General features: G+C 51.5%; 1 protein-coding gene across 2 annotated transcripts in view; it reads right to left on the bottom strand.

Annotated features, from left to right (window-relative positions):
* Tbl1x (transducin beta like 1 X-linked) overlaps positions 1-14,201 on the bottom strand; it is a 238,543-nt gene that overhangs the window by 14,260 nt on the left and 210,082 nt on the right. Inside the window, exons 1-5 of one of the 2 annotated variants that reach the window (XM_023708088.1) lie at positions 14,066-14,070; positions 10,755-10,900; positions 4,732-5,026; positions 717-849; positions 276-417 (exon numbers count right to left, since the gene is read on the bottom strand). In XM_023708088.1, coding sequence (XP_023563856.1) covers positions 276-417; positions 717-849; positions 4,732-4,969 — 513 coding nt within the window. In that variant the 5' untranslated portion in view covers positions 4,970-5,026; positions 10,755-10,900; positions 14,066-14,070. Of the gene's footprint in view, positions 1-275; positions 418-716; positions 850-4,731; positions 5,027-10,754; positions 10,901-14,065; positions 14,071-14,201 lie in introns of those variants that run through there. The other variant, XM_004647820.2, reaches the window with a different exon arrangement.

Genomic DNA, 14,201 nt, shown 5'->3' on the forward strand with positions numbered 1-14,201 from the left:
CTCTCTCTCTCTCTCTCTCTCTCTCTCTCTCTCTCTCTCTCTCTGTCTGTCTATCTCCCTCCCTTGCATTAAGGAAGGAAATCTGAGCCGAATTCCTAGCCCTTTTAACATTTTGAGACAGGGTTTTGCTCAATTGCCCAAGCTGGGCTCACACTTGGGTCATCCTACCTCAGCCTCTCAAGTAGTTGGGATTATAGGAGTGCCCCACCGCCCTGGTGTCCACCTGTGTCTGTCTTTGTATGGCTCTATCTCAGCTGGCAGCGGAAGATGCTTACGTTCCAGTCCAGTGAGGTGACATCCTTATTGCTCGGGACGTCGTGGCCCCCTTCGCGGATACAGTGCCTCAGCACGAGCTGCGTGGAGCTCCCACTGCTGCTCTCGTTCAGGTTCCATATCCTAGCGGTGGAATCGCCGGACCTGCACAAGGAAACACAGCAGGTTGCACCCTGGCGGCGGTACCAGCATCAGCGGCCCGCACCAGGAGCTGAGCTCAGGCACTAGCCCTTGGATGGCGGGGTCTTCTTCAGCATGGGGCCTGTCCTCTCCATCCCACTAGCTGTGGTCCCTCCTCGCCATCCCGGATGAATACCTTTGTAGAGCTATGTATTGCACTTGCCCACAGCAGAAATTACTTGGGACAACGCTGGCATCTCCACAGAGCAGGGCACTCCTGGACAGAGGTCCCACCATCCAGGACACCAGAGTGAAATCCTTACCCAGAAGCTAGCAGATCACTGACAGGATTCCAGGCACAAATGAACACCTCGGACTCGTGACCCCGGAGGACAGTGGCTTTGCTGGGTGGAATTTCAACGTCTCCATCTATTTCCATGGGCTTCGAGTGGTTATCTGTTAGAGGTGAAAGACACACAGGCTAACTCATGCAGGAAGCAGGTGCCCACAGTGCCTTCTGAGCAACGTTGTACCCAGGGCCTCGCTCAACTGTGGCTGCCATGCCCTGGTATTCCCACAGCATTTGCGCAGCATGGTGGCTTGGGTGTGATTTGACCCTGGTGTTCACATTGCTGGGGGCTGGGTGCCCAGCTATGGAAATGATAAGAGCCGGCAGTGCCCCAAAGTCATTCCTGGCCCCGCCCAGTCTGCTCAGACTTCCTGTTCTACACATTGCTGTCCCCTCACACGTCCCCACCCCCATGTCACGTCCAGATGTCTGCAGCTGGCCCCAAGCTGCCTGACTTTCAGTCTCCAACACTGTGAATGGAGTGATTAAGCTTCCTTTATAAAGCATTCAGCCTCAGCCAGGCGAGGTGGCGCACACCTGTCCTGCTAGCACTCAGAAGGCTGAGGCCAGAGGATCATTGTGAGTTCGAGACCAACCTGCACTACAAAGTGATCTCAAGGCCAGGCTGGGCTGCGTAGTGAGACTGTCTCAAAAAGGCCAAAACTACTCAGCCTTGGGCATTCTATTATAGTAACTGAACACAGATACAGTCAGGCTTCCAATCTGACTGAGAGACAAAAGCTGTTATTCATCCTTTCAAACTGGGGCCGCTGACTATGAGGAAACCTCGCTTACTGCTGCCTGCTCATGTTCAGGCTTTGCCTGCAGCTGCTAGTGGGCTGCATGTGTCCCCCACAAGCCACACGGCGAAGATCAGGAGGACCCGACCCACACCTGGACCCTGGCCTTCTGCCTGTGGGGCCGGGGAAATGAACGCCTTGGTGGAAACTCTCTTCCCGGTACCGCTTCACAGCCACCAAGCGGCCCACAGGGTGGAGTGCAGGGCCTCAGAGCGTCAGCTGGCCGCGTTCTGTCTGTTCCCGGAAAGGTGGCCAGCGACATACAAGTGAGAGGGAAATCAGCAGCACAGTGGGACTCTCAGGCAGGGGACAGCGGTTCCAACTGGCCGGGTTTATAGTATGGTCACATGTACTTCCTTATATCTTTTCTGCAAAAGTTTATGATGAAAATGAAAAGACAGACTGCTCATTGGGGGCAGACTGCCTGGAATTATACTCCTCCTACTTCAACACACAAAAAAATAAGAAAAATCCTGCAGTCCTGCCTGCGCCAAGAAGTCCACTGTCAGGGGCCCCAGCACTCCCCGGAGCCCCCGTACTGACTGTGAGAGCTGCACCTATTCCGCTGCAGAAGGTCTCTTGGGGTGCGACAGCTGAGGAGGCCTGGTGTCCCCAGCTACTCAGCAGTATGGGGTCCTGGGGACCACAGGAAGCACAGCAGTCACTGAACACTTGGCATAGGCAGCCTGGGAAGGCTCCGCCTCTCGGGCTGTGTGAGCAGGGGCCAAGGTGGCCATATTGGGCTGTGCCTCAGGCTGCAGAGCCATCAGCAGGGACCACACACCCATGAAAAAGAGGTCGGTTCTTGGGGTAGGGTGCAGACCTGCTCTGACGCAAGCAGAGGCCTCTTAAGTTTCCTTGAAACAGCTTGGGTTCCTACAGAAACCCAGACCCAAGACACTGGCCCCTTTCCTCTCTGGCTTGGTTTTTTTGTTGTTGTTATTTTTAGACAGGGTCTCACTATGTAGCTCAGGTTGGCCTTGAGCTCACTCTGTAGCCCAGGCAGGTCTCCAACTTGCAACAATCTTCCTGCCTCAGCCTCCCAAGTGCTGGCTGGGATTACAGCCATGCCTGGCTGCTTGTTTTTTTTAAAGACAAGGTCAAGCTTAGGGTGTCCTTCAACTTGCTGCAATCCTCCTGCTTCAGCATCCCAAAGCACAGGAACACAGACATGCAGTCCCACCCTTGGCCCCGGCCTGGATTGAAAGAATTTTCTGAAGTGGGAGTGAGTCGGTGCAAAGCGTTCTCAGCCCAAGCACATTCCATGACTTGAGCTGCTAAAAAAAAAGAGAGAGAAAGAAAAGCTAATATTCGTCTCTCTATGACACAGAGCATGCCTGAGGTCCTACCGTCGGCTGGCGGACACCTGCCACAGGAGGCACCAGGGCCGTGGAGTTAACTCGGCCATGACAAATAGTGCATTGTGCCAGCAGGCCAGGGAGGGGACAAGCATTTGCTCATGTGTCAAAACAGAACAGGCTGGAGTGCACCTCAGTGAGGCGGCCCCCACGCCGAGGAGGCTTCCACTGGCAATGTCACTGTTCCTTCGGAACGCCAGAAAGCACCATCCTGCTCCCTGGACTCCAGTGTTGCTTCTCGGTGAAGCTACCATCACTGTCTGGAGGCTGCTGGCCCCAAGGGAAGCTGCGGGTGCTCGAACCTACTTGCCCCTGGACAGCCCATGCTGCTGGCTGAGTGCTATGGCCACAGCTTGGGTGCGCACATCCCCGAGACTCCCATGGTAAAGAAGCCGGCCCTCCGCATGTGAGAAGCGAGCCGGCCTCAGGCCCTGGCAGACCAAGGCTGTCCGCCCACAAGCTGTAGGGTGCGTGAAGGCACTTGCTTTGCCCTGATCCAACCAGCTCAGCACAAACACGGACACCGAGCTATGGTTTCTTAAGGTCTGAAATGCAGCTGCAGCGTTCAATCGTTTGCACAAAATCTTCTGCACGGATTTCTCAGAGTGAAGCAAGGACAAGTGACTTTCTGTGATGGGAGGCTACAAACACACCTATGGCCAGTTGCTTCTGGTTGACTTGAGGATCATTCCTGTGTTGGGGACAGCCAATAAGTGACCTGGTAGGACAAGCCAGGGCGTCTCATCCCTGCTCCAGAGTTCTTCAGCTGCATGAATACTGACTAGAGTCTGAACTCTTGGGTCTTTTTATCCCGTGCTAGGCAGATGGCCTTTATGTCGCCTGTCACAGAAACTGTTGGACAATTTGTGGGCATGGTGTGATTCTGGAGCCAGACAGAGAAACTTCCAAGGCTCACCTGCTTGGGCCTTCGGCTGGCCACTGGCCACAGTACTCAGCTGTGGGCTACAGCCATGTCAGAGGTGCTCAGTCACCCTCTACATGCGGAGGCTGTGGAGATGGGACACCCATTGGTAAGGTGCAGGTGCCAGTCTTCTAGACTGGCCGCTGGGGTGGCCCGGGTGCTTCAAGAGAAATTATTTCCAAGGAGAGAACATACACTCATGAACATACACATGCACAGACATGTAGACACGTGCTCACCGCATGAGGCACGCCCCTCACACATATACACACAGGCATACATATGCACCCATGGGCCACAGGCAGTCACACACACATGCAACATGTTTGTACACACATACACACACAAGCATCTGTATGCTTTAACTGTAGAGCCGAAGCAGAGGTCCCCAGTATCTATGAAGCAGAGTGTCAAAGTCAGGCCTGGGTAGAAACTCAGGCTCTCTGACTTATTTGCCAAATATTCCTGGGCAGTTACCCCAAGGGGGCTCATCTCTTGGGGCTTTCCAAGACCAGCTAGGAGGTTGCCCCTGCCCGGCTGTGGCCTGGACATCACCATGAGGTCAGTTCGTTCCTGTGGTGTGACTGAACACCCTCCGCACGGAGGCGTGGAGGAGGAGAGGCCCCAGGAACTTGCCCTGTGCGCTGTTCTTGCTGGCCAGTCTAAGAGCTGGAAAGTCTCCCACGAGGAGAGATTGCGGTGCCCAGCAGAAGAGCAACATTTCCTACAAGCGCAGCCACGGGAGGAAGACTCGAGTCTGAGGACTGTGAGGCGCTGCTGGCCACCTGGAAGCAAGCCTCAGACACGACTCTAAAGCCCCAGGGAGCAGGCTGGGCTGCCGAAGTCCCTCCGATGTGCCCAGCTGCGGAAGCGCACCCACAGGAGCCCAGCAAACCGCCCCACACTCACTCATCGCGTGCTCTCCATTCTCCTCCCCGTTCACCGTGGCCTCTCCGTTCTTCGGAGGGTTTGGCTGGGCAACAGCTGCCGGGGCCGTGGTGGCTGCTGTCGTTGCCGTTGCTGTTGCTGCGGCCGCGGCTGCAGCTGCGGCGGCGGCGGCGGCGGCCGCTGCTGCGGCTGCGCTAGCTTGCTGCTGAGCGAGCTTCTCCCGGAACGCCTGCTGCCGCGTCTGCACCACGTCGGGCATCACAGCGTCTATCAGGGACAGGGACTCTATGGGGCGGCCGTCAAACACCGTGCCATCCTGGGAAAGCAAGCAGGGCAGGCCGTGAGCTCTGAGAGCAGGAGGAAAGCGTAGCGCAAGGAGGGAGAGCCCACACTGCAAAAACATCGGGCTGAATCTGGGCCTAGGCACATCTGAACACAATCGCACCATCCCACGATGCACACTACCGCCCGAAGTGGTGATTCTCTAGGATGGGAGGGCTTGTCTCCTCGGTTGGGGGGCGCTGCTCAAAGTCTGGAACGTACTGCCTACTGGACTCTACTGCCGCCTAGCGGGTGGAGGCCAGCAATGCTGCGTGACCCCCTGAACACACAGGATATCTTTGGCGCTGATAATCCCAGACCCAAAGGCTGAGGTTGAGGTGGGACATCCTTTATGGGGGAAGAGGGCGCTCTGGGATCACCCAGGCCGAGTTAGAGGTGACCACATCACACAGGGCTAGATGCCTGGCACATCTGATGGAATAAAATAAGCACTTGTTGCCACTTGAAAGGACTCCCTCAATTCCAAGGGTAGATTAAATACAGGCCTTAGACAACTGACAACAAAACTGCTTGGTTCTGTTCAAACTTCTAAAAGAAGGGGGGCCTGCCCCGTAGCTCAGTTGTTTAAGTGGCTGTTTCAACGAAGCAGTCAGGCTCAGGTTGCTGTGGTTCGATCCCCACAACTCAAGCCAGCCAAACCTGCCCTGAAGCCATTCCGAGAAAAAAAAAAAAAAAAAAAACTTACAAACTTCTAGAAAAAGGAGAGCAGGCTAAGCCCAACACTAGCATGTGGGAGAAAATTATAAAGATCAGAGCAGAAATTAACACATTGGACACTGAAAAAATAATACAGAGAATCAAAGGGTTGGTTCTTTGAAGGATTAAATAAAACTGACAAACCGTTATCCAACCTTATCAAAAAAAAGGAAAGAAAAAACTCAAATTCACACAATTAGAAATATAAAGGGTGAAATCACAGTGAACCTGCAGATAATCCTCTATAACTACCGGGAAAACTTATATTCTAGTAAGATGGAAAATGCGGAAGAAATGGACAGATTTCTGGATACATATGGATTACCAAAGCTGAATAAAGAAGATATAAAAGCTCTAAATAAACCAGTATCGATCAATGATATTAATGGTATAATTACATACCTACCAACAAAGAGAAGCCCAGGCCCTGACCAATCCACTGCTGAATTCTTTAAGAAATATAGAGAAAACTCAACACTACTACTACCCAAACTCTTTAATGAAATTGAAAGGGAAGCTATACTCCTAGATTCATTCCTGGAGGCAAGTATTACCTTGACATCAAAACCAGATAAGGATCCAGCTAAGAAAGAGAATTACTGGCCAATCTCACTAATGAACATAAAACACAAAAAATATTCATTAAGATACTGACAAACCGAATGCAGCAAATCATCAAGAAGATTATACACCACGAGCATGTGGAATGTATCTTAGGGATGCGGGGACGGTTCAACATATACAAATCAATAAATGTAACAGACCACATTACCAGAGTCACAGACAAAAATCACAGTCATTTCAATAGACACAGAAGAAGCTTTTGACAGAATCCAGCACCCACTGATGATAAAAGCCCTACAGAAATTGGAACAGATGACCTTTATCTCAGTCTGATCAAAGTCATCTATGACGAACCATGAGCCGACATCATACTAAATGAACAAAATCTGAAAACTTTGTATCTGAAATCAGGAACAAAGTAAGAATGTCTACCATGACCACTCTTATTCAACACAGTCTTGGAAATTTTAGCCAGCACAGTTAGACAAGATGAAGAAATAAAAAGAATAATGATAGGAAAAGAAGAGGTTCAATTCTCATTATGTGCAGATGAAACTTCTCTGGAAAAGGAGATTAGAGCAAATATCAGAAAATGGAAAGACAGCCTTTGCTTGCGGGTAGGAAGAAGCAATACAGTGAAAACGGCCTGCAGTGTTTTCTAACTGGTGGGCAACTTATTACAACCAGCTAAACTGAACTAGTATGGTGCTGCGAGGGGGAGGACCACCTGAGGGCTGTTGCCAGCAGCGCAGACAGAACAGGAGAAGCTGTTGGGCACTGCTCGTTCTCCTGGGCCATTCTGCGGGAGGACCCTGTCATGCTTACTTTCTCGATGAGCTTTGGAGGCGCTCTGGTCCTCATTTTGAGCATCGCTTCCCGGCTCCAGAGGGGAAGACGGTGCACTGCTCAGCCTCATGGAGAAATCTGTCACACTGGCTTACCTGCTGGGAACTTGGTTTTCCTCGTTGCTGGAGGAGCTCAGGACCTTGCTGTTGCTGAGGATGGCTGTGCTACTTTTGGGGGAGCTCTGGTGCCTACCCTGAGCACTGCTTCCTGGCTCCAGTTCAGATCCCTCAGCCTGCTGGCACAGATTTCCTAGCTTCTACCACTGACCCTTGGGCCTTTCCGGCACAGATCCATGAAATGGACCTACATGAGACTTTGTTGTGGGCTCTGGGCCTCCAGGTGGACTTGTAGGAGGCATTGTTATGAGCTCTAGGTTTTCAGCTAGACTCATGTAGGATATTAGGATCCAGATCCTCAGCTGGAGTCTTTTATTATTTATGTGTGTAGACAGAATTCCTGTACTTCTTGCATATGATTCTTGGGCAATTCATTATAATATACTATTTTAAAATGTGTCCTGTATTAGATTGTTCCCCTTGCAGGAACCCCAAACCACGACACGGCCATACCTCCGAAACTGTTATACAGATTTAATGCAATTGTCATGAAAATTCCAACAGCATATGACACAGAATTAGAGAAGACAATCCTAAAATTCATTTGGAACCAGAAGAGACCTAGACTAGCAAAGGCAATTCTGGGCAACAAAGCCAAGGCAAGGGGCATCATAATCCTTGACTTAAAATTATACTATAAAGCTACTGTGATAAGAACAGCATGGCAGTGTCAAAAAAACAAGCCAAAGGATCAGTGGAATAGAGTAAAGATGCAGAAACAGCTCCCAACATACTCAGCCTCCCTATCCTTGACAAAGGTACCAAACACATTCACTGAAGAAAGCCTATTTATTTATTTGAACCAAGCACCAAACGCAGGACCTTGCATTTGCCAGGTAGCGCTTGTACTGCTGAGCTCCATCCCTGGCCCAAGCCTCTTGCAAAAATGATGCTGCAAAAGCTGCCTTTGCAAATGCCGCAGATTAAAATTGGACCCGTATCTTTCACCATGCACTAAACTAAATGTGAAATGGATCAAAGGTCTAAATATTAACAGAGAAATATTAAGTGTGCTGGAAGACAGAAAAGTAAAACTCTTGGAGACACTGGTGTAGGCGAAGACCATGAATAAAGGCCGACCACACGGGAAATATCACAAAGCACCAACTACTGGGATCGTATCTTACTGAAAAGTTTTTGCACATGAAAAGAAATCACCAACAGAATAAACAGAAAACTCACAAATTTGAAAAAAAAACATTCGCCAATGGTCCCTCAGACAAAGGACTTCTATTTAGAACATATAAGGAATTCTGAACATATAAGGAAGGGAAAGACATCAGGTCCCCGAAGAGTAAAGAATGCAATCAAACAATGGGCATCTGAGATGAATACACGCTTCTCAGAGGAAGAACTACCAACAGCAAATAAATATATGAAAATCTGTTCAACACTACCTGTCATTTCAGAGCTGCAAATGAAAACAACAATTGAGGTGCCATCTCACCCCAGAACGAATGGTTGTCACCAAGAAGTCAACCAGTAACAAAGGCTGGCGAGAGCTGTGGGGTAAGGAACCCTTCTCCACTGCTGGTGGGAGTGCAGACTGGTACAACCACTGTGGAAATCAATATAGAGTTTCCTCAAAAAATTAAGATTGGAGGTCTCATTCAACCCAGATATTTTCCTTCTGGGTATCTTCTCAGAAGAACTGAAAATACCACAACACAGCAATTATGTGCACCCGCATTTACAGCAGCACAATTTTGTCGTAGCTAAATCTTGGGAAACAGCCTAAATGCGCAGCAACAGAGGAATGGATCAAAAAGAAGTGAAACTTTTATGAATGGAGTACTGGAGACTTCTATGGGTAAATGAATACAACCCAAGACATACTCCAAGTGAGACGAACCACATGCAAATGTGTAAAAAAATACTGCTTCCCTAGTTTGAGAATCTGAAAGAGGAAATGAGATCCAAAATGCACAATAGATATGGTAAAATGAAAAGAATCTTTAAAAGGGAAGAGAAACTGGGATGGGGGATGGGAAAAAGAAGGAAGGGAAAGAATATATATGTATGATAGTTGACATAGTTACTATTTTCTCTTAAGTTCACTGAAAAAAAGGTTTGTGCGAGTGCTGTTAATTTTTTTCCTGTCTTTTTAAATTTTCATAATTTTTTACCAGCTTTGAATGCTTATATTAAATCGAACAATTAATTTGAAGACAACATCATGCAATATAACTACCACTGTTGAAGCCTTATCATTTTTAGTGAAATTCTGTATTGTTTCTAATGTTTTATTTTACTTTTTTTGCTTTGTTTGGTTTGTTTACTATTTATTTATTTATTTATTTATTTGCAATACTGGGGACTGAACATGTGACCTTCCGTTTGCCAGGCAGGCACTTATACCGCTAAGCTGTATTCCTGGTCCCTCTTTTACTATTTTTTAAATTCTCTTTTAAAAAAAAGAAAGAAAAGAAAATTGCAGGGCAAGCTCTTTCCTTGGGAAGTGCTCCCATGGCAGGTTATGAAGAACCCAAAGTAAATCTGGGCTCTGTCCAGCCCTTGCACCGAGCAGCGATTACCTCGGCAACGAGGGAGGGAGAGGCCAGGGGCAGAAGATCCGGGATTGCTGGGCTAATTCTAGAGTACAATGCCACACTCGAGATACAAAGAAGAATGCACGGCAGCACAACATCTCCTCCTCACTGCCCTGTCCCCTGGGCTCTGGTCAGGGGATGGCCGGGGCTGAGCAATCCAGGTGCTTCCCTGTCACCCTCCTCTCCTCTACAGTCCCATTCCAGACGACTGCGTCCCAAATGCAGCCACCACCACGTAGTAAAAGCGTGTAAAAGGCTTGAGTTTAAGCCCTGAAGCATATCATGTCTGTCTGCCCGCCTGTCTCTCTCTCTCAATGACTGAAAACGAGACGGGCATCCTTCCTTTGCCTTCGGTCGTAGCGGCCTTTGAATGGAAAGGCCAGGGTTGTGCATGTGGCAGATGATACAGGAGAAGTGTGAAGGCAGAGGAAACTGCCCGATGACACTGGAGAAAAACCTAAGGGCATCCAATGAGTGGAAAAGGAAAGCCCGGTGTGTGCCTAGGTGGGGGTGCAGGACTACAGTGGGGGACGCCCCAAGACAAAAAACTGGGTAGACCAGGTTAGTACCCGAGCAGGAAGTGACACAGGACACCCGGCGTGGGGCAGAACATGTGTTCAGGTCAGGGGGGGAGGGGAGGAAGGGGGAGGGGGAGGGGAAGTGGGGAGGGGAAGAGGGGGAGGAGGAGGAGGAAGAAGGCGGACAGAGGAAGGGCCGGGAAGCATGTAGCCTTGAAGGAAGAGACTTGGCCACGGACCTCACAGAGAACTCTGGGTACAGAGCCAGGGCGAAGGGCAGACTCCCAGAGCCCAGACAGCTCTCTCTCGAATCTGGAGTGCAATCAGCATGACCCCGCGATGGGCCCGCTGTTAACGCAGAAGGGAACCTGAGTGAGGGGGCGGGCAGGGCCACCCCGGCGCGGGCTGCCCACCTCGTTGATGCTGATCTCAGCCTCCACATACTGCAGCCCCTTCTGCACGATGGAGATGAGGGCAGCCGGCGGCACCAGGGTCCCGTTGATGTTGGACTGGCTGATGTGGCTCTCAATCCCGAACGTGAAGGCCGAGTGGGAAAAACCTGCAGGGTGCAGAAAGACAGGCCACGGTGAGGGGCGTGTGGTGGGGATGCCGCCACCCACAGGTCGGACAGCACTGCTTCACTAGCATGCTAAGTAGGCCGTGGCGCTGAGGGGGTTCTGATTTGGGGTCGGGCAGGCGGAAGCAGGAAGAAACACAAGACCAGGAGTATTGGGACCCTAGCCCCTTCCTGTCTCTCTCCTGGCTTCCTGTGTATCATGAGGTAAGCCACACTTTTGTATCCCACAGTGCCACCACTTATCTCTCTCTGTTCACTGCAAGCTCAAAAAGGCCCCAGGGCCGTGTGACCAGGGACTGGAACCTCAGAAACCATGAGCCCAAATAAACGTTTCTTTGTTATAAGCTGATTACCTCAGGTACCTTGTTACGTAACAGGATGCTGACGGACTGGCATTTTGTACACATGATGCAATTCAAAGCCAAAGAACATAATATCCAAAAAATGCTGCCCGTACAGCACACTACAGAGGGCTGCTTCTTTCCCCAAGTGCTGACATAGGTCTGGTACCAAGACACAGGATCATTTGCCTACTGCAGGCCTGGGAAAAGACCGCCTCCCCCAGCATCTGCAGCACAGTGCCTCCAGGGTTCCTATCATTTTTGTACCAGCATGAAAAAAATCTAAGTCAAAGCATTCTACATCGAGGCTGCCTATATTAAGAAGCACACAATGACAAGAGCTTGGGCTGGAGAGATGGCTCAGTGGTCTAAAGCACCTACTTGGAACAAGCTTGGCAAAGCATCAGGGGACCGCGGTTCAATCCCCCAGCACCACATGCCAGCCAGCCCCGCCCCCTGGTGGACTGAGCTGGCCACACACACACACACCACTCTCTCTCTCTCTCTCTCTCTCTCTCTCTCTCTCTCTCTCTCTCTCTCTCCTCTCTCTCTCTCTCTCTAATAAATAAATAAATAAATTAAAAAAAAAAAATGACAAGAGCTTGGCCCGAATGCCCTGAGTGAATGTTTCTGTCACACACACTCAAATGTAGGTGCCCACAGGCCCCAGTTCGGATCAGTCTGCACAGTCTCGGTGGTAAATCTCTGTTCCCTGCTGTGAAAACACACACACACACACACACACACACTCACGCGCGCGTGTGTGCAACCACCCCCCAACCACCCCCCCACACACGTTTTTCTTCGGCCCAAGGTGTCAGTGCCTGGCTTGGAACACTGGCAGGTGCACACGGCCCAACGGCTCACACACCCGAGCACCAAAAGGAAAAGACAAGGTCTGGGATGGTCAGCATGAAACTGAGTCCCTTTCTTGAAAGAGGAGGAATTTCTCCCTTTTTTTTTTTTTTCTTTCTGTATTTAGGAAAGGGTCTACAGGGTCTCACTATGTAGATCGGACTCGTAGTAATCCTCCTGTTTTCGGCCTCCCATAGGCTGGGATTACAGGAGAGTCGCCCACCCACCCCCAGCCAAGCTGCTGCCTCCGCACACCCCACAGGAGGGCCCAGCACAGCACGCAGGGGATCCAACTCCGGCCACAGCGCTCTGCCTAAGCAGGTGCTTTAGTCCGCGGAACTATCAGGCCGGCCCTTCCCTTTCTGTTTCTGTGCTTTTCCCCCAGGGCGTGTGAGGAGGGGTGGGCATGACTCCTTCGCCTGTGTCTCTCAGCGATGCTTACAGATTTCCAGGCACGGCCAGGCAGCTTTGCGTGACGGCCACCCCGGAAAGAAAATGTTGCAAATGATGCTTTGGTGTTGGGGGCAAATGGCTACCCGAGCAAAACGAGACGCGAAGACGCCCTGGGCAGGGGTGCAAGGAGGGCGCCGAGGAGACTGGGAGGGCTCAGGACAGAAAGCTGGCACCAGCAAGTCCAGGCTGCAGGGTGACCTGCTCCCCACAGCCTGCGGGGCGAGGAGTCTCAGGTTCCCTGGGAAGCAGAGGCCCGGGGCCGGACGCTTGTGGGGAGCAGCGAGGACCCCCACGCTCACGCCACCTGGGCAGACATGGGAGGGGCCAAAGGCAATCCCTCAGTGCGTCTTAAACTTGCACTCTCCAGCTTTCTCTCATGCGGGGCCGACCTCTGGAACAGCGCTCGGAATTCTGGGCTAGGATGCCGCGCTCTCCGTTTAGGGAACATGTCACGGATGCAGGCTCAGAACCTTCGGAGCTGGGAGCACGCACAGCCCCTGGACAAAGGCTTCGCTTCCCCTCGCCAAATCAGACTACACACGCCGCTGCAATAACGGAGAGGTCCACCAGGGGGCAGTGTCGCTCCACAACGCAGCTGCCGAGCTGGTCCTCCTTCCTCCTCCTCCACTCTTCCTCTGCACGCCCCCCTCCAGTTCCACCCACCTTCCTCCCCCATGCCTGCTTATAACAAACCCATCGAATATGCAGCTGATATTTACCTGATAAAGCAACATGGCAGCTGCCTCTTATTCTACAATCAGTTGTGCAGAGCCACCGGTGCTTCTTGACACAACTGTACATACCCCACACCTCACTTCTCAGACCCTCAGGGATTTGGTGCTGGGGCCTGTGGCAATGGCTAAGATCAAAGAGTCACAGGGTGGAGCCTGGCTGCTTTAGAGAAGCCTCGAGTGATGGGCTGTTCCTCCTCCGTGTGACACCCCACAGGGGCTCAGATTCTGCCAACCAGGCCGCCACAGTATATGGCCCATAGGCCTAGAGTCTCCAGACTTGCTGGTCCAAAGAAACCTCTTTTCTGGATGAAGTATCTCCCTTTGGGCATTTCATCACAGCGACACCAGACTCACACAGCCGAGGGCAGAGGAGGCATGCTTTACAGCTGACCTCACTTGGACCCAGCTTTTCCTCTCCCTATCCTATCCACCACCGTTACCCTGACCACCAGAGATGGAGCGAAGCTTCCCTTCTCTGTCCACCGTCATGCTCTTTGCTACCGAGTCTCCTTCCAGATAGCATTGGTAAAGGCCTCCGGCCAAGGCCTGCTGACCTCACCCACCCCGGGTAGCTGGAGTCATGCACTGGACCTGACCCGAAATGGAGCACCCCCACGAAGACCCGCCATCGCCTGCCTTGGGTCACCACTGCGGCAAGTGCTCCTCCCGCCTGAGCCTTACACCAGTGCCCTCTCTGGGGCTGGGCCCCTTCGGGGGCTCTGAACTACAGGCTTTTCCCTCCACTGACATGCATTTCAGGCAACCTGACTCCGGGGAGCGCTCAGTGGAGAGAGAATCTGGACAGGAAGGAGTCCCTGGAGGGAGGGCCAGAGCGTCACTTGGCTGGGGCTCCAACTGCCCTGCCCCACGTGCAGCTGTAAAGAACCTCAAGAAGCTCAC

The sequence above is a fragment of the Octodon degus genome, unplaced genomic scaffold, assembly GCF_000260255.1.
Source record: "Octodon degus isolate 3935 unplaced genomic scaffold, OctDeg1.0 scaffold00329, whole genome shotgun sequence".
In the NCBI taxonomy this organism is placed as follows: Eukaryota; Metazoa; Chordata; class Mammalia; order Rodentia; family Octodontidae; genus Octodon; species Octodon degus.